A 20599-nucleotide genomic window follows, 5' to 3' on the forward strand; every position below is an offset into this window, starting at 1 on the left:
TGAGGCCCACCTGAAAATCTTGGCCCACTATTTGAAAAACACTTTTGTCAGTTGATGTGCTTTGCAATATTGGCTTATTCCAAATTCTTCCACATGTTTGACTACTCCACATAGGAGCGTGCTGCTGATACAGGAAACTGTCTTGCTTCCAAGTGAAAGGCCTCTTTGTTCCAGCTATTGTTCTCTCTAAGGTCTGAGGAGATTTCTAGTTTCTGCTGAATTACCCTAAATAAAACTACATAAGGAAGGTGAAATGTGCCTGTAATATAAGTGTAAAGCAGCAGTATTGAGGCTTCTCAGAATAAAATATTAAGGAAAAGAAGTTTAGATGCAACAAACCAACTAGCTGGTTTATACATAACAGGATGTTATGGTTTGTTTAAGCCACCATTTATTTACATACCACAAGTTAACCACAAACAAACAAATAAACAGTGGCTTGATTCTCCAGACTTTACTTTCTAGCTGCTATTGCTTCATGCCTTTGTAGTTTATTAAGTGTCATCGGTGGTCACAGGGCACTGGGTTCAAACACAGTGCCAAACCATAGTTAAAATTGATCAGGCCCTGTTTTGGCACAGAAGCTGCTTTGGTTGCCCTGTATGTTGGGAAAGAGATAGGGGAAATTTGTCCTTGCTAGTTCTCCTCAACAAGATACTATGGCTTCAGATTGCGGTTTGCTGGCTGTAAACAAACCATGGTTAAGCTGCTGGGCAGGGTTCGTACATAACATTTGTTGTAACTTGTTGGCATCCATCTGTCTTGAGAAACAATGGAAGAGTGCTAATAAGGCCAAAGGAAGGCGCAGTCACTGATTTTCGAGTGTAAAGTTGGAAAACGTATATATCAAGTACAGTATTTCCTCTTTGTACTGAATTTGTTTATTATTATTTTTTTAACCTTGCTTACCATCCATCAGAAGGCTGCAGGTTAAGTGTATGACTAAACATGGTTGCTAGAGGTTTGCTTCGTGTTTCCCCCTTAAGATGTCTTCCCCGCCTGCATATATTGGTAAATCGGCTCTTTCACTTGGTCTTACAATATCCCTAATAAGCAAGCCGTCATCCTTGGAGAAAAGCTGCAGCTTAAATTATCTTGCAGTCGGCTCTTCCAAATCTCCTTAAGAGCAAGGTCCAGCTGGTATGTAAAAATGCCTGTGGTGAGCAGTAGCTGCTTGTCATCATCACCTTCTAGTTGGCTTCTGTCTAGAATCCTGTTCAATTGTACTTGTAATACAAGTTAACACCCAACAGTTCTATCCCAGCTGGAAATTTTATATATACTACTGAAAGCTGAAAAGCACCAACAGCATTTGGAAACTTGGTTTCCTAAAGCAAATGGTCAGGCTAGGTTTTAATTGCCTTGCAACCTCCTTTAGCAGCAATCTTTGCTATGCCTTCATCACAGCCTAACCTATAGTTCTGCCTTTGTCCCTGTCTGTATTTTAATGTTTCTGTTTCTGGTGTAGCATCTAATGCATTATAGATGCTAAATAAATGTATATTGATGATTTTAGGCAGGAACCATAGCCCGAAACAGAACAATTCTGATACAGGAACATGATGTAAAGTTGGAGTGTCAAACATCAGCCTGTTTATCTGGCTCTTTAGTGTCCCCAGTATTTATTTCCTTTTAAAATATTTCAACTCTGCCTTTTGGCCCAAAGACCTACAAGGCAGCTCACAACGCCAATAAAAGCAGTCTGCAATAATAAAACATAAAGGATAAAATGAGAACTGGAACAGAATTTCGCAGGACAGAGTCATGACATAAAAGACAAGGGAAACTAATGAATTGCAGTGGAGTAAAAAGGTCTTAAAAGCTTATCTGAATACCAATAATAAGATGACTAATTAGACTCCTGGTGGAAGAGAATTCCACAACCTGTGGGCAGTGTACAAAATTTGACCAGGCGCCAGGCACATTTTGCACTTGGCTAATGGCCACTTGTGACCAAATGAAGATGCCCTGGAGCCAGGAGGCATATGCTTGGGATCCTTGGATCTTGAATGTTTTCACACTAACAAGACATTCTGTAGAATTCTACCCCTGATATTTTATCTGCATAATCAGAAATAATTTCAGGAACCAAAAAGTTGTCTGGCCCCAAAATGGCAACTAGAAATTTGTTCGGCAACTGTAGCCCTGTTTTAAGGAGCCATTTGGTGCCTAGCTTATATATATGAGTTTCCAACACTACAGCAAAAGTGCTGGTCCTGCATCCTGGCCAGTTCAGCAGCATGTGGAGGAAGATGACAAACTCAAAGAGTGGGCTGGTCCAGGTGGGAAAAGACAGCCATTTAACATTGTCTATGTAATCATGTAGCACACCAATGGAAAAGCTTTTTCAGCTCAAGGGCTACATTCTCTTCTGGGAGCCCCATGTCAGTAGGGGCAAAAGTGGACACAGCAACTTATATACATTTTACCTTTGTACAGTACGTTAACATGTGCCTCTCTTTGCTCCATTCGGACAAGCAGGAGGCATCATCAGAATGCAAGGACACATTCCAGGCAGGCAAAAATATTTCAGTTGAAAGTAAGGAAAATATATTTGTACAGGCTCCGCAGCAGCAAGTACAAGGTCCAGAAATCAAGATTCTAAGATACATGAGCAAGGCAAGAGTTTCATAACTGAATGGAAGCTATGGAGATACCCTGACAGTTGACACTCCCCACCCAGCATGCAGGACTCTCCTGCCCTATGAGCATAGCTGTCAACTTTCAGATTTGAAAATAAGGGATCAGCTGCCTCAAAAATAAGGGATCAGCAGCCTCACCTGTCCCGGGGACAGTCTACGGGATATCTAACAATCCGGGATAGCAGCGGGAAGCAACGGGAAACGGCGCTGGAATAAGGGAATTTCCCGCAAAAAAAGGGAAGGTTGACAGCTATGCCTATGAGTCTGCTACTTGCAAGCACACACACTCGCTCTGGGTGTGTGCTTCTGATGTCACCTGAGCGTGGCAGCTGGTTCTTGATGCCCCTCTGCCCCCAGCTCTTGCCACCTCCTGTTCAGCACCACTCCAATTAGTCTCAGTGCTTGGCAGGAGGGGCGGGGGAGAGAGCTGGCAGATATGCTTCCTCCTCCGACATCTATAGACACAAGGGGAGGAACTCGGCTCCTTCCTCCTGCGTCTCTGACTGCCAAATCATGCCAGGAACTGCTGGAACCAAGAGGCTCATGCCATGCCTAATAATGACCTGATTTGACCTGGCTTCTCCAGGAAATCGCACAGCTGATGCACAAGCTAAAGCGGTGCGAAGGGACTCTTAATACTGGCTGTGACATCCCTGCTACACACTACATATTTCAAGCGCTTCCAGGGCCAAGAAGCCACAAAGAGCAAGCCTGAGTGCTTCATCACAGGTATAGAAAATACAACAGTGTATTGTGGAACCTTAAAGACTAACAATTTTGTTGCATAGGTTCTAACCCAGAGAAGCTTAGGCTATAATAAAAATTGTTAACTTTTAAAGTGCCACAAGACTGTGTTGTTTTTATTGCTACAGACTACACAGCTACCTGTATGGAAAATGTAGAAATGGCCCTAGCACAACTGTTTGAACTGCCATATGTACTTATTGGAAGCTCGCCAGGGTGCTCGCGTAGAGACAGGCAGATAGTGGCCTAGCAGTGGATCCTCTTTCAAAGACGCTCTTTTTTCCCTAACTTGGCAATGTTTTTACTGCTTGGGGTATAGGCGAGGAAGTAAACATTGGCAGGGGGGCAGTTGGTGGTATCAAGAAGAGGAATTTGAAGAGCTGAGGTTCATCTAATCGAGTCAAAATTGATATTTTTGGCGAAAAAGTACAGATGCAACACTTAGACATTTGCTTGATGGGAAAATGGACATTTCCTATCTTTCGCATCCCCTAATGCAAAGTTTGTGTCTGATAATGTGGTCTTCATAGCTCATCTGGTGAATGGAAAAGGACACAATAAGCAAAAAATGTGAGGGTGCAAGGAAAGATGATTTCTGACAGCATGTCAATGAACTAATCCTGTCAAAATTGCCCTGCTTAGTTTGAGGCTTCCCAAACCTGTCGCTATTGAGAAATTAAATTTTCTAGGCCAGCTCCGTTTGGCCCACTGCAATTACATAACCTGTTTGACTAAAATCTGTAAGTAAAACCATTAATCAGATCTTACGATGAGATTATTACAAACAGAAGCAGGGCTTGCAGCCATCATTACATCATCTCCCTTCATTTACATTAAAAGCAAATGCTTTTTGTGTGAATTCATCTGAGCTTTTGTGCAGGGAAATTCCTATCTTGGTATTAGTATCAGAGCCCTATGTTTATACAATACTGCTTATAAAAGTGTATTTTTCAAGCTAGAATACCCATGTCTAGTTAATTAAGTATATTTTAAAAGGAAAAGAGAATTTCTGTTCCCAAAGTATGTGGCAGATATATTTTTCCAAAATGCTTTCAAAGGCAATTTTAAATAATTAGCATTAAAAAAAACACCTTGTTAAATTCAAAGTGTACTTCACTGTGTATATAGATAAACATCATTAATTCAAATTAATTCAAGTCACCATTATGTTAATCATCACAACCTGTACCATAATGCTAGGAGTTTGTTGCATAGACTTCATCAATGAAGAACCCCTGACTTGCTTCCTCTTTGTAGAAGGCTCTCTGATCATGTCAGTTCAATAAAATATTTCTGGCAATCTGTACAAATAAGCAAAACACAAGCAATAAGCTTCTCTGTTAATATACAATATGAGCATCAATGATGGAGAGGTGTATAGAGTTTGATGTTTTATTTATCTTCTCTGTCCACTGTTGTAGATTGGTATTAAGCAACAGTTCGTGGGTTTTTTAAAATGCTAATCAGAAATAGTACATCAATAAAGCTAATGTAGTTCCCGTAACTTCCTGGCTCCTTCTCAGTGAAAGAAATATTTGTTTACTAAAATGTAAAGGTAAAGGACCCCTGACAATTAAGTCCAGTCGCAGACGACTCTGGGGTTGTAGCGCTCATCTTGATTTACAGGCCGAGGGAGCCGACGTTTGTCTGCAGACAGTTTTTCCGGGTCATGTGGCCAGCATGACTAAGCCGCTTCTGGTGCAACCAAACATTGGAACCAGAGCAGCACACGGAAACGCCATTTACCTTCCTGCCACAGCGATACCTATTTATCTACTTGTACTTCTTGGCGTGCTTTTGAACTACTAGGTTGGCAGGAGCTGGGACCGAGCAAGGCTCAGTGGTTTAGACCACAGTGCCACCCACGTCCCACTTGTTTACTAACGTGTGAAAATAGTATGCCCATTTTGGGTATTCCAGTCGTAGGTATACTAAACTGTAGTTGAAACACAGATTTATTTCCTTTTTAATCTTCTTGAAAAACAAGCTTTGGTCTGCTGCAGATTAATCTTTTCAAATATTTCAAGTGGGGAAGAGCTGTGATGGAGCATCTGCTTTGCATGCAAAAGACCTCAGCTTCAAGTCCCTGGCATCTGCAGGGATGGATGAGAGAGACCCTTGTCAGAAACCCAGGAGTGCTGCTGCCTGTCAGTGTAGTAGACAATCCTGAGGTAGATGGACTGATGGTCTGACTGGATAAGGCAGATTCCTGTGCTCCTGTGTGTTTATTAGTTGCTGCTTAAAACCCCTAAAGGAGATCTTTGTCTTTCTATGTATATATACATACACATGCATGCGTTTTTTTCACTCTGCTTGACCTTGGTTCTCTGCCTGTTCTTATGACGAGGGGATGGGGTGGAGAAGCAATTGGTTTGAGCGTTGCAGGCTTGTACTAGGTCTAAGCCTCTGCAGAGAACCTTGACCTCAGGAGAACCTGCTCCTTAGAGCAATGCTTCCTTCACTTCTAGGTTATTGCCGAAGTGCTGAACCAGGAATACAAGAAGCTGCTACACAACCACACCTTTGCTCCCTTAAAAAAAAAATCTGCACAGGATATCAGAGTAGGCAATGGTTATTTAGCAAAGATGTGTCACATGGCTGGTGTGTATGTGTGCTCTCTGTGTATGTTATTTCTTGGGAAAGAGCAGGATTTAGTGCCTGCCACCACATAGGTTGACTTAGGTAATTTGTCTTTACACTTTGCAAAATAACACCTCGTTGCAAAGAAAATAAGAACTTGAAGTTGTTCGAAAGAAACAACAAATGAATCTTCTTTCAGTTGTTGAAAGCTGAAGGCAGCGATGAGTAGTGCTGTTGACAAAGCTCTTTGTCGTGTCTTACAGAGTGAGCAGAGAGAGAATTAAGGAAACTTTCTGAAGTAGTCAGCAAATTATTGCTGCAAAGCTTGAGATGTGTTCATGGCGATGCAAACAATTTATTCAGCATAATGCTGCACATGTTGGCCTTGGTTTTGCTTTGAAATTACACTCTACAAGTAGAATACTTTTAGTTGTCATTTATTGTGTAGGTCCTATTATTAAGAGAAAGTTGGTTAAGATGATTCATTAAGGAAACTTTAGGTATTTGAAAGATGTATAAGCTTTATACTTGTGGTTGGCAAAACAGGTGAGCAACTTGCATAACACAACTAGATACCCCACTTCAAAAGGACTAGCCCACAATCCACTTTTCTTTTTCAGTATATGTGATACTGTTTCTTGTAGGACTAATGTAACTTACCAGCGTCTCACATCACATTAAACCAGCACTTTTATAGTGTAAACCATTGTTTGCTTTAAACTGTGGTTTTAGTGTGACATGGAAGCCAGGTCAGTGTTTTCACTTGCTGTGTGTGTTTTATGTCAGAGTGGCTTCAGTTCCTTCTACCCACAGGAGCATAAATAAGGGTGGCTCTATCAAAAATATCTATATAATGGGGGAAGACAGCACTTTGTGTATGGTCACACGTACAGCATATTTATCGGGTTGGAAGTTCAGCTCAATTCAGTGGGATTCATAGGTTTTGCATCCGTTTAGTGTCTGTAATACAGCCACTCTGTTTAGAGAATAATTGGGCATATATGTCCAACACAAGACTTATTATAGTTCTTTTGAAGCCTTCCTTTTCTCATGCACTTGCAGTAGTCACCATCTACCCTGTTGACCAAGCAGAAACCCTTGGCTCCTTCCTTTAAATCCCCTCTCTTTTTTGCTCTCCATATCTAGTCTCTTACGTTGTGTTGCTTCTCTTTGCACAGCCTTCCAAAACTACTACTGCCCTTTCCTCTCCTTCCTCTTCAGGGAAAACTCTGGCTCACACTTCATTCATATCCCACCTGGTCAACTGCAGCCTTCTCTTTTTTTTTTTAAAGAATATTTATTAGATTTTCCAATTTTTTAAACAAACAACAACAGAGCAAACAAAAACATTAAAAAAGACATAAAGTTAATAAACCATACTTTTAAATAACAAATTTCTCAGACCTCCTCATACTTCTCCTCCTTGTATCCCAATTAAGGTTATTTGTTCAGCAAATCCTTCATTTAAAGCATTACAGCTTATAACATTACCTTATTTTTCAAACCCTTTCCCCCCCCCATCTATGTTCCTTTCAACTGCAGCCTTCTCTTTGCCCTTCACTTGTCATGTCTCAGCCCTATCCAGAGCTCTACCGCCAAAATAATATCTCTTGTCAATCAAACCATGTGACACCCCTCCCTCAATCTGAATGCTGGCTTGCTAACGCTTCTGGCACAAACTCCTCATACATACTTACAGCCCCCTGTGGCCTTGACCCTCCTCTCTCTCTGCCCTTGGGTCCAAGTGTATATCTGCCATTGTCTATGACCCACCTTTCCTGGGAAGCCATTGGGGGTTGTCCTGAGCCCCTGCTAATCTAAGTCCAAATACATGTAACCAAATGACATGCATCCTTCCCTTGTTTACACTCACCTCCATTATCCACCCCTTGATATATTGTCTCTCCTATGTTGAACTTCCAGATTGCCAGCCCTTTTAGATTGCCAGGGAGCTGCCTTTTTGATAACCTGCAAAACACCGTGGCATTATCGTTTCACCTCAAATACTGAGCACTAAGCAGAGGGGAACATCCGTAGATACCATTTTCTTCCAGTCCATCACATTAACAGTAAACTGATGAACAGACGTTTTAAAAAACTAATGCCCTGTGGGATATCTTGTGCTTTCAGCATTTCATCCCTTCTCTTCTCCCCCACTCCTTCTTTAAGACTAATGTTGTTTTTGAATGGGCGCTGACACTAACTGAGAGTTCTCACTGCAGCCTCTTAGAACTGCCCTAATTTTAAGATGTTTATAAAATCTTCTTACGTAATTGTTACCCAAGTCTCCCTCCCTCATGCACATGCACCATAAACACATCCCCATCTTCTGGATTGATTATTGTAATGTATATTGTATTCTAACATGTCAAGACGATGGCGGAAACTGTCTTATTCATTAAGTGCTTATACTAATGGGATTCTAAATGGGGATCCACATCTCTTGTAATCTATTGAAATATTATTTGTTACTGTAGCTGAATCCTTTTTGATGTAGATGTTATTTTTCTAAAAATTCCACTACTGTGGCTGATACTTGGATGAAATATTATGTTAGGGTTGTCACCAATGACATTTTACTCGGGGTAGACCCATTGAAATGAGTGGATCTGAATCATGTCCTTTCATTTCAATGGGTCTATTCCCTGAGTATGACTTACACTGCATACAACTCAGTGTGTTCCACTTGAATAAATATGCATATTTATCTGCAAAAATGTGCAAGGAAGGACTGTGATGGGGAATGACATGGGAATGCAGTAAACATGAGAAAGATGGGGCAGGGGGAGAATGTTTGCGTAAAAAGTTCAAATGAATTAATTGGCCTGTTGTTGCTGGAAGGCAACCACTCTCTGCATAGCCTTCCTCCAGGACCAACAGAGTAAAGGTACTGTGAGCAAAAGGGCTGCTTTGGCTTGAGAAACACTTTGTAAAGAGGAATACTGAAAGTCTGACATTCAGGGAAATCCCTGATAGATTTTCTCTAGTGAGATTCCAATCTAGTGTAGTTGTGGTTATTCTTATTACTAAATATATGCTTATGAGAAATCTAAATGTCCACCAGAAAAATACTCTTGGGATTTGTGCTGAAAGATCAGAATTCTGCTTTTGTGTATGCTGATAACAGGTTAGAAGAATGACCACATGTTCAGTAAAGATTATTTATTTTCAAGCAACATATAATGGACTCTCTGTTTCCTCCTAATTTATAGCAACCTGCTCTGGGATAGATGCAGTAAAGTCCAGTGCAATTATTCTATAGCAAGCAGATTTCATAGTTTTTTCCTTGAGGTTCTTTGCCAACTCTGTTCTGTACCATAAACAGACAGCTTAGCTTACTGTAAATTAGACTTGTTCTTTGACTTTTTTTGAATTTGAAATATTGCTGGAGGAAAATATTTGTTCCTACTCCCTGTGTATTAAGTTTCATTGTGCAAGTTGCAAGATGTAGAATGCTGTTTTTCTTTGCTGCTAAATTTCCCCTCCAGCAATGTGTGGATTGCAGCCCTTGTCCATTATCTATCTGTAGCATCTTAAAAGTATTTCAGTCATCAGTTAGTAATTGTTAAGGCTTCATTCATCACTTGCGGGTGAATGGAAAAGCAAGAACAGCTAACACCCTCTCTCATAATACAGTACTAGAACCCAGGGTCATCTGAAGAAGCTGCATGGTGGGAGATTCAGGGCAGAGAAAAAGAAGTACAGTGGTACCTCAGGTTAAGAACTTAATTCGTTCCGGAGGTCTGTTCTTAACCTGAAACTGTTCTTAACCTGAAGCACCACTTTAGCTAATGGGGCCTCCCGCTGCCACCGTGCTACCGCCGCATGATTTCTGTTCTCATTCTGAAGCAAAGTTCTTAACCCGAGGTACTATTTCTGGGTTAGCGGAGTCTGTAACCTGAGGTACCACTGTACTTTGCTCAGTTGAGTGTTCATTACCACAAATTCCCTAACAAGACATGCTTATAGTGACCAGCTTGAGCAACTTTAAAAGGGGATTAGATAGTTTTGTGGAGGAAAGACTGTCAATGGCTATTAGTCATGATGGGCATGCATTACCCTCTATCAGAGGCCGTATGCCTCTGAATACCAGTTGCTGGAGAACATGAATTTGAGTGCATCCTGCATATGAGTATAGGTATCTGATTGGCCACTGTGAGAACATGATGCTGGACTGGGTGTGCCTTACGCTCTTGAGCTCGTTGAGAGTAACAGGCAAAATGTAATGCAGAATGATTTAGGTCTGTCATCTGAATAAGAAAGACATTTTCATTTGATTTTTATATTTGCATAGATTTTGATATGGCTAGAGTAAGGCTAAATTCTAACTTGTTGTGCTTTTTATCACATCTGAAGCTTTTTTAAAAAATCACATATAGTGCTTCTGCACTTGGAGGTTCTATATGATATCCCACGAAGGTCAGAACAGCTCTCTTGATCAGTCACCCCAGACATTATCTTTCTATGTAGCATGCTTTTCTTAGTGGGAGCCAGCCAGATGGCTTCAACTTTGCCACCCAAAGAAAGGACATAATGATTAATGTTTTGTTAGGTCTTCATTAGACTTCGTATGTCAAGCTGGCTGATTATTCCTTTGATGGGAATGTTTTTGCTGTTGTAGGTTTGTTTGTTTATGGGTCTGTTTATGGGTTATTAAAATGGTTTTATGGAAATGTGTTGTTTTATGTTGCACCCTTTTGACTTTTGACATTTTATAAATCGCTTAGAGCCTTTTTTGTACTAAGCAACTAATAAGTCAAATAATAATTAATAATGGCAACTTGTTACTGGAGACCTAATTAATTTTAAGTTTTCTCGATCAATTTAATTGACATCACAGCCCCAGCATTAAGAACACTAAGGATAGTTTCCATCTGTCTCTCCATACAGGTAGGCAGCTATCTAACATGGGATTGAAAATTGCAGCTGGATACCTTTCAGAAAAATAAAGTTTAAAAGATTTGTTGCAAGTGAAGTGTTGCTGACTTGGGTGGTAAACTGGAGCTTTAGTGAATTACACTAGGATAGCATGAGGTTGGCTGTTTTGTTTCAGAATTTTTCAAAGTGTGCATTGCTGCATTGGAGTATATGACAGATCTAAAAGAGTTTTGTCATAGTAATGCAAAGGGAAAATAAAGCAATTAAACATGCATAAGTTGTTTATTAGTCAAACATACATAAGTAGATGTGGACATCAAGCCCTCCTTGAACAGAAATATGCCCTTTATTTCAGAATACAGAAATTGGAATTAAAATATACTACATTGCTATCTTTATTATTTTGCTATTTTCCTTTCAACCTATAAGTGTGCACACTTTTTGCAAGGAACAAAGATGTTTTCTGCTTCGTGACCAAATTTGCTGTAGTTGCTAAATAAAGGCATAACTATTATCGTAGTGAATGTATTGGCTGGTCTGTTAGCAAACTGACTTGGTTACTTCTCATTTTTGTCTTGTTCCAATTCACTTGTCCTGCTAAGTATGTTGTTGAGGTGATGATACCATTTGGGGATGTAAGAGGTGTAAATGAAATATTTCATGTTCTTTCTTGAAAAATGTATCTATGCAGAGCAGCTTGCATATCCACAGTAGAGTAGATGGTCAGCATTACTTCCATAAAAGGTGCACTTGGGTGAAATCAGTTTTGATCAGTAGTTGTTGATTACTATTGATTAATACAGTTCACATAGGTAAGTTCTCTAAGGAAATTAATTGTGTTAAACTCTAAGAAGAATGCTGTATTACTATATGCTTTAATCTGTATCTGTCACGTCCAGATCGATTGAGCAGGTTTGTTTGTTTCAATAATGTGTATGTGCTTCCTTTCAGAGCAAAACTCTCCCAAGGTAGCTTGCATCAAAAACATACTGCACCATTTCAATAAAACTGCAATATAAAACTAAAACTTTATAACCTGAAAACAGAGGCAGTTAAAACAATACCGACTGCCACATATTAAAAAGAAATGTGATTTAAAAAAAATCAAGCTCAGTTTATAAACCAATAGAATAGGAGTCATTCACAATCGAGAAAGAGAATTCTACCAAGAAGTCTCTTTTACCCTTGTCTCACAAACCTAAGAGTTCTTGATGGCAGGGCATCTGAGGCAAACCTCAAGGTCCAGGCAGGTTAAGATGGATGCAGCCATCCTGCAAATAACTGGTCCAAAACTGTGAGTCTATAGTTCATTAATATGTGTCCCTACTTTTTTTTTTTTTAAAGACCAAAAATCACTTCTCATAATAAGCCACCTAATCAACAAATCAGTGCCATATTCCAGGTTCTTGACAGTCTACTTCCTGATTCTTTGCAACTGTGTTTTATATGTCAGTTTGCCAGGATGGAATGTGTGGTTGGGGCTGGGGTCAGGAGACAGAGTGATGGACAAGAAGAATAATTTTGGGGAGAAAACTTTTCTGGGCCTAGTATAGCCACAGACTTTGCATTGCCAACTCCTCCTTTAAGAAGCAAGACATTTGGTTCTGGAAGTAGCACGTTACCGTTTCCTTTCTGAAAGGGGATAGGGAGAGATGCATCTGTCTTCATGTCGCAGTGAGAGCACTCAGCATTTGTTGAATGGGCTTCTCTTTTCTGCACTCGACGGGAAGAACACTGTCCTCAGCCATGTTTCATGCTCAAAACCCTTCTTCGGGACTTGCTTTTTATGTGGATATCATTTTTCCAGTTAAGATACATCCTTAATGTTCATGCTTTTGGCTTGGTCAACTGGCCTTTATACAATTTACTGCTCCCCATTACTGCGCTGCCACCATAAATTTATGTTAACATTTACTTATTACTTGCAAACTAAATAAAAAGTCCCACTCTATAGCAGTGTAAATCAAAGGAGAGTGGAGGGTCACCCAAATGCCTCTGAAATACTGACTCCTGGAAATGGTTTGCACCATTACAGATGTCCTTTACTTCAGAATCCTTAACTAGAAAGAAAACATACCAGATTGCTGTCTTTATTATTTTTCTTGGAACCTATAAGGCTGTATATTTTTGCTTTCCATTTTTGTGAGGAAATGACTAGTTCAGTCTACTTCCCCTCTCTTTACCTGCTCTGTTTCGCCTCTTTGTGCCACATATAGGAAACTTAAGGCAAGCCCCAAGCAAAGACATCACCTCTGGTTACTCTAGTAAACAGTCAGGACAGAATGTACTATGAAGGAAGAGTGAAACATCCAGTCTCTGGTGGATGAGGAGGTTACTGTTTTTTGTTCTTGTCAAAACAAGAATGTGCAAAGCTTTCTCCTAGTGACTAAACTTTGGAGCAGAAAAGTTAACCTCACATAATGGGCAACTATCACAATGCAGTTTGCTAGTGAACTTGGGAAGAGCATAACATACTATCTCTGATGTCTACCTGTGGGGCATGTTGGAGAGCCTGAAGATGATTTTTTCAATGTGATTAACTCATTGAATCCCATATTTCTTTCTACAGATTACCTTGCTAACCATGGCCGTCTGAGTGAGTCGGAGGCCAGGCGCAAATTCTGGCAGATTCTCTCCGCTGTTGAATACTGTCACAGCCGTAAGATTGTGCACCGTGACCTCAAAGCTGAAAACCTCCTGCTTGACAACAACATGAATATTAAAATAGCAGGTACCTCAGTACTTCTTTTCCTTTTGTCCTAGTGCCTGGGGAATAACTTCCTCTTTCCTCCAAGTGACTTTGGCAAACTTCCTATAGCAGCCCTAGAGAAAGTGGAAAGACAGAGAGGATTTCCTGATATGCCCCCTTTGCATTATGGGTGGTGTAGGCTTTTGACATTAAGTTCTTACTAAAAATAGCTGCTGCTTGTATTTCTTTCTTGGGGGAAAATGGCAGTAATTTTGTAGGGTTTTATGAATTTTTGTAGTGTCATGACAACTTGTTAGCGTTGCCAGATGTGCTGGTTACAATCAAATTTAATCAAATAATTCTTGAGTATAAAAAAGCTCAAAATGGAAACTCTCTGGATTATTTTAGCATGCTTGATTTAATTTTAATTACAAATTTAGACACAGCAGATGTTCCTTGCAATAGATAATTTTCTTTTGCCTCAGTATAATACCAAGGATCCTTGGATTGCCAGACCAGAATTTCAAAAATGAGGGACACTCATTTTTAAGCTGCTGAGAGTTCTATAGAGCAGTAGAGTTCTTGGAATAAAAGATGTCTGGCAAGTTCTCCAGATGGTGTTTAGCTTCAAGGAGGAGGGAATAATGACTGTTTAAGGCTTCTTAGCATTTTCTTACGTAGGGATAGATGACAGAGAAAGAAGAGCAGCTGCACCAAGGAAAAAAAGTTGGCAGTAAAGTTAGCTTGTTAAAAACAAATCCCCATGAAATTAAAAATCACTCTGAAAGACACACAGTGCTGGTATCAAACAGTAGCACTGCATACAGGAGGGAAAGATACAGGAGGCCAGCCTTTCCCAACCTGGTGCTCTCCAGATGTGATAGCTGGGGCTGGTGGGCATTGTGCTCCAAACCATCTGGAGGGCACCTGGTTGGGGAAGACTACAATAGCTGAGGTGAATCCAACCCCCACACAACACACATATCCTACCCAAGCCTGGCTTGATGGGTGTTACAGAAGACTTACTCCTTCCATTGAAATTAGTGAAATTCAGTGGACCATAAAGCACTGGCCTTAATGCATGAAAAGAAAACAGGATATTAAGAAGATATTGGAATGCAATTTTCTTTTGCAGGGAAGGCAGAGAAGTAAGTAGTTTGCCCCTATAACAAATGGACCACTTGCATACAAATAAGCCTGCAAACTTTTTTTTTCTAATTTTTTCACTTAAAACATCTCCAATAGACACATTTTAAACGGGAAGTTGGGAAATGGGGAAGTGTTCAGTTCCTCACACTATGTAGTTTGCTGTGCTAAGAAAAATGGGGGTCCTCTTGGGGCAGCAAATAAAGGGTTGAAGGACAGAAAAACAACACAGCAAAAGATCTGTGTGTAACTTGTTTGCATTGATGAACTTTGATGACAAGAATCCTTCATATGCTGTTGTGTGGCGGCAGCAGCAGCATTTTATTTATCAATTTGGGCTGCACCATTGTCCCTTTTTAAAGACACACCTGTGTGCCTTAAGGATAGTTCTGGCAGTCTGGGACATCTGCATGTGGCAATCGAGTGTCTTGGTTTTTCATACCTCTGTCAGCATGGGTGATGCTTTTTTTGTTTTGTTTTGTTCTGTTGCAACCCATGTTCTTTGGAATTCTGGCACTTGTCAGAGTCTGTATCCTCTATGACGATTTCAGCACTGTAAAAATGAACACTAAAATTGAAATATTTGGACACTGTGACCTAAAGGCTCAAAGTTTGTGCTGAGTTTCCACTCCATGGGTTCTTGACATACTTACTACATATTTATTCTGCCCTTTTCCCAAGAAATGCATGACAGCCACACATAGCCTTGCTTCCTCCTCACCAACACACATTTTATTTTCACAGTGATATTGGGAGGTACCTAAGTTGGGCTGGCAGTAACTGGTCCAAGGTAGCAGAGCAAGGATTTGATTCTGTGTAGCTCCTATCTTTAATCCAGCATGAAATTTACTATACTGCATTGAAATCTAAATTATATTTCAAATAAATCCTGGGATCAGAACAAGTGCCCATCTAAACCAGCTGACTAGCCAGATGATTCCTGAAAGATCACATCAAAGATATGAAGGCTCTAGCCCTCCCATATTAATTCCCCAACTACTAGTAATCGCAGGAACATTGCCTCTGAAAGTGCAGGTTCGACTCGGCTATCCTTTTCAGTTTTCATTGACCTGCCTATACCCCCCAGGAATTTGTCTCTTTTTAAAACTGCTTTAGCCATCGTCAATCACTACATCATTTCATACTATTTTTGCTCAGTATATGAGCTATGTATTTTTCAATGGCTTTGGGCACTCCCTTTTGAAATTCATATGACTGTCTGTGATACTGTTTCTGTCTTGCTGCTTGAAGATCTCTGTACTTCCTTTAATTACCCAAATTAATACTGACCTTATTTTTAAATACTTTAAATATGAAAATTTACCATATGGTAACGTATGACGTTGGGTCATGTAGCCACTTCCTGCAATGATATCTCTGTGGTGAATTTTACACTCCTGGTTCTTACCCAGATTTCTGAATAGTTTGCTAAAATTCTGTTAATGCTAGGATGGATGGTTTGGATGACTGATCTAAGCAAGTTCTAATATATATGTGTTGGAAGCCACCCAGAGTGACTGGGGCAACCCAGCCAGATGTGTGGGGTATTATTGTTGTTGTTGTCATTGTTATTGTTATTGTCATTGTTATTGATAAATGGTTGCATGGACTCTATGTGAATTTTCCTATGGAGAGGGGCATGGTTTGGTGCAAGCCTGGCAATTTTTCTCCCAGACTTCTTGGGAGAAAACACAGTTCTGTTGGCTATTCTGAGAAAATATTTGTCCTTCTGATTAGCTTTTGAGGGGCTTGTGAAGACTGTTAGGCGCATCAATCTTCCAGGTGCTGTGAAAGTGATGACACAGAATTGTTTCAGTGGGGCCTCTTTGTAAAAAAGGAAGCAACTGTCTGGGCCTGACATTGTAATTGCAGCACTTCAGAGCTGGCAGAGATGCTGTTGTCTTGCATGTTCTTGACCCACTCCTTAAAGTCCACATTAGCCTCTTTAAAGGCCAGGAGGGTTAAATCCAGCAAAGCAGTTTGAGCATCAGCGTGATGCTGTACAGAAGAGAGAACTCCATGATTTGAATGCAGTTAGGTCATTTGAAGGAAAGCAGGGACGGGAGACTGTTATTTTGAAAGGGCTCACAGCAGCCTTTTCTGCTGGTGGACTGTGTAACATGCATTGACGTCAGAACTGGGTGATCAGTGATCAGTATTCAGTTCCTGCAGTGGGTCAGGTTTATGCCTCTCACTCATTCCTTTCCTTTTATCAGCACCTCTCTTTGCAATTACTGCCTTGCTCACATTACCAAATAACAAAAGATCCACACATCTCCCTCCTGAAGCTGAGGAGAGATGCCTTCTGCTAGCAAACAAACCCAATTTCTTAAAATTACTCCCCTTTAAAACTCATCTGCTCTTTTCAGACAAAAGAGTTTTCAAATTCTTCAAACTGTAGGGGAAGGGAGCTTCTTTTGCTCTGGAGCCCTTTGCTCTGGATTGCTATATCTCGTACATTAGTATTAAATAATAAACATCACAGAAAACTGGTGTGTGTGTGAATTTGACATGCAGTATTGCCCAACAGGTGTTCCCTGGTTGTACAAGGCTCTATAATTTTACCTTATCAAAAGTATTGCATAATCTGGTTTGGAAATTTCCCAAGTAAGATGCTTTTTAAAAAGCTTTAATTCATATGGAAATATTGTTGTTTTCCTGTCTGTCTCAGTGTTGTTGTTTTTTAAATCTCAGCTCAGTATCGCAGATTTGAGAATTGTGGGGAAAGGGTCTTTACACCTGCATAGGAAGCAAGGTGGGAAGAATTTGCTTCAACTCTTTTCAAGGTTTGCTAGGGTGGATTTTTGAAAAGTTTACAACAAAGTCGGTAATAGAAACTGACTAACAGAGGGCATTAGTTATCATAGATTAATTCTCCAGCTCCTAGAGTGAGGGAAGATAGAATGAATGGGGAAATGTGACATGAACAGCCATCTGGGTTTCCCAGCAGTGTTCAAATAAAAGCAGAACAAGTTTCTTCCTTACTATAAGATTATCACTTCACGGCTGGGAGGGACCTCAAAGTAAATTAGCCAGTCCCCTGCCATTAAAAAGATCAATACCTTTACAGCCCTCAGCAAGTATTTAATTTATTTCTATTCTATTAGTGACTTCATAAGATCCCTTTTGCAATTAATTCTGTGGCTCTTCTTCCTTTCTTGACATCCCTTTTTATTATAGCCATCCTTAAAGCAGCCATTATGTGTGTGAATATTTAGCAGATTGCCCCTTCAGCCACCCACTTCTTTAAGGCTAAAACAGTTTCAATGCGTTTTGTTCAATCCCTCTTAGGTTTTGCGTTGGATTTATCTATATCTAACATTCTTAAATAACTCAAACTTAAGGCTCTAGGTGGGCCACAAAATTTATAACACATAATCTCAGCAGTCACCATCCAAAGTAAAACAAGCAATTACATACCCTGGAAAAATAGTGAAGCAAAAACCACTCTTGCTTGGCACTGACTGTGTGAGCAGGCAAAAACCTGTAAGCAAAACCTTCCAGTCTCCTTTTCGCAACCATGCCCAAGGAGGAGACAAGCCTGAGGTTCACTGTGTGTGGCTCATTCTTGTAATGCTAAACTTTGGTCTAGCATTACATGCACACCAGGCCACTATCTGCTTATCTGGTCAAAGAGTAGCAAAATCAGATGATTTTTCTTGTGCCACTGGCATTTTTCTTCTGACATATCAAATTTGAAAATAGTGGTGTGTACTGTACTCTTGGAATGGTTTTTAAAATGGCTGTTTTTAAGTGGACAGTCGGTTAGGTCTGTATTCCTATATTTGAGGTGCAGGTGCAGAACTGCTTGGAAATCAGTTCCTCATTTGTATATTGTTTCCAGTGTTGGACACGTTGGACCCTGAGGTGTGTGATTAGGGCCGTCTGAAGGCCCCTACCTTTGAATGAAATAGGGAGGCAGAGTTTGCCCGTATCACACTAGGAGTCCATGTTAGCACAGGTCATGCAAGGTAAACTGGGAGCTCACTCTCCAGCCTAATGCAACGTGTTCACCACTGGACCAAAGTCTCTATGATGCCTGTACAACTGCAGCATTTATCCAGTCATGCTGTCTGCTGACCAATGCCACATGGCACTTGCATGCCTTGGCTTAGAACTATGCATTTGGGAGATAAGACTAAACAAACAGCTCTGTTACCAAACTTTCTTTGAGTTTTGCTTCAAAGTTTATGGAACTTCACAAGTAAACAATTATGCTCAAAAATATATGAGGCTTGTTAGTCTGAGGTGTGATTCTTTGCAACGACACAGTTGGAAACCTAGCTTGTGTGCCTCTGCGCTCCATGGAAAAGTAGTAAGAGCAGCTCTTTTAGAGAGGCCATTTTGAAGTAATAGTCCATGCACCTTGCTATGCTAATAGCAAGTGTGCATGAAGTCATGCTGTACAAATCTTGCATTAGAAACATTATGCAAACGTTGTATGTTATACTTTTGACAGCAGTATTTGACGGAATAAAGTGTTGAGAGAACTGGAAACATACACTAGCATGTCTCCTGGAGGCTTTTAAACCAAGAATACTATACTGGTTCACATTGGCACCCTTAGGATCCTTTGTTTTTGCTATCATGCCAGCTTTGCAGGTGACATTAAAATGTACAAGGGCACGAATGGGCTCTTGCATTCGCTCCGTTGTGTCCTCTTCACCTCTGCGTTTGCTCTTCAGCTGTGAGTTCTGCCCTTGAAGCTGTTCTTACTATGCAGGTTATCTTTTGGCTCATTTTAAGGCTCTCACAGTCAGGGTTCTTGGGAATGGATCTGCAATGCATATAGGTGGGCTGGTAGTAGTTAACACAGTTGCAACTTCCTGCTGAGAGTTTTCATCACATGGCAGAGACCCCATGCTGAGCAGAACTTGGAGTACCCAGAGAAGAGTGACAAGAAGGGGGTAGGAAAACAGGAATCCAGACCCCACCCGCATTGTCAGGATCAAGGCTAAAAACTGCTTTCAGATTCCTAACACCATCATCACAGACACCTGTGATTGTTCCAGCCATGTCTTCCAGAAAAAAAATCTTTTTCATAGGATCAAACAAAATGAGTGACCATGAACAACACCATTGTGTAAAATTGTACCCTGTTTCTACAGTGTCTTTATAGCTTTAGGCTAATTGTCTTAGCTGTGTGCGAGTTACACATCTCTGATTGATATATAAACATAATTGGGGCTATACGTAGTACCCGCACAGTGAAGTCACAGTACTTAATTGTACTCAGGAGCACCAACAGCACAAGCAGCCTTTAATGGAAACTCATAAACTGAAGGCCTGGAAGAACCAAAAGCTGCTATTGTTCTACAAATGTTCAATGCAGCTCCTAACGTTAGTTCGTAATAGGAAGGGAAGGAGATGTCTTTCCTGTACTACTCGGTGTCTAACCTTTGATGATGCTTGGTATGAACCAGGCCTGGCCCACTGATAAGGCAGAGCAGGGTGAGGCACCCGCCCCAGGCAGTGGAAGCCCAAGAGGCGGTGCCCACCTCTCCTCTGCTACCCGTCCTACCACTTCCAGAGGGCATGAGATCTCATGAGATACCAGCAAGATCACAGTGGAAGGCACCACCGCCGCTGCTAAGAGAAGTGTGGCAGCAGGGGCATGTTGCCATTTCGCCTCAAGTGGCAAAACGGGGCACGGTGCATCTGGTATGAAGTTAATATGACTTGCCTTGATGGTGTGGGGTCTGGTTAAAATGCCATGATGGGAGAAGTCTGCTCCTGGATTTTCTTCCTCGGGATTTGAATGTTTTGCTGGAGCCCAAACTCTTATAGAGGCGTTAGAGAAAATATCTTGAGCTGCTAAGACGTGAGCAAGGATATAGTGTTTTTGTATATCGTTTGGGCTCAAACCAGGGCCCCCACAAGTGCAAAGAGCTCACAGGGATTTGGGGGCTTAATATACATT

The 20599-nt window shown here is 40.7% G+C and overlaps 1 protein-coding gene across 3 annotated transcripts in view; it reads left to right on the forward strand.

The window, feature by feature from the left end:
• SIK2 (salt inducible kinase 2) overlaps window positions 1-20599 on the forward strand; it is a 90017-nt gene that overhangs the window by 27980 nt on the left and 41438 nt on the right. For all 3 annotated transcript variants that reach the window (XR_008327813.1, XM_053367403.1, XM_053367402.1), the window contains exon 4: window positions 13414-13575. Coding sequence is in view for 2 of the 3 variants with exons in the window: in XM_053367403.1 (XP_053223378.1) it covers window positions 13414-13575 (162 nt within the window). In the remaining variant the exon portion in view is untranslated. The remainder of the gene's footprint in view (window positions 1-13413; window positions 13576-20599) is intronic.

This window comes from Podarcis raffonei, chromosome 15 (assembly GCF_027172205.1).
Source record: "Podarcis raffonei isolate rPodRaf1 chromosome 15, rPodRaf1.pri, whole genome shotgun sequence".
Taxonomy (NCBI): Eukaryota; Metazoa; Chordata; class Lepidosauria; order Squamata; family Lacertidae; genus Podarcis; species Podarcis raffonei.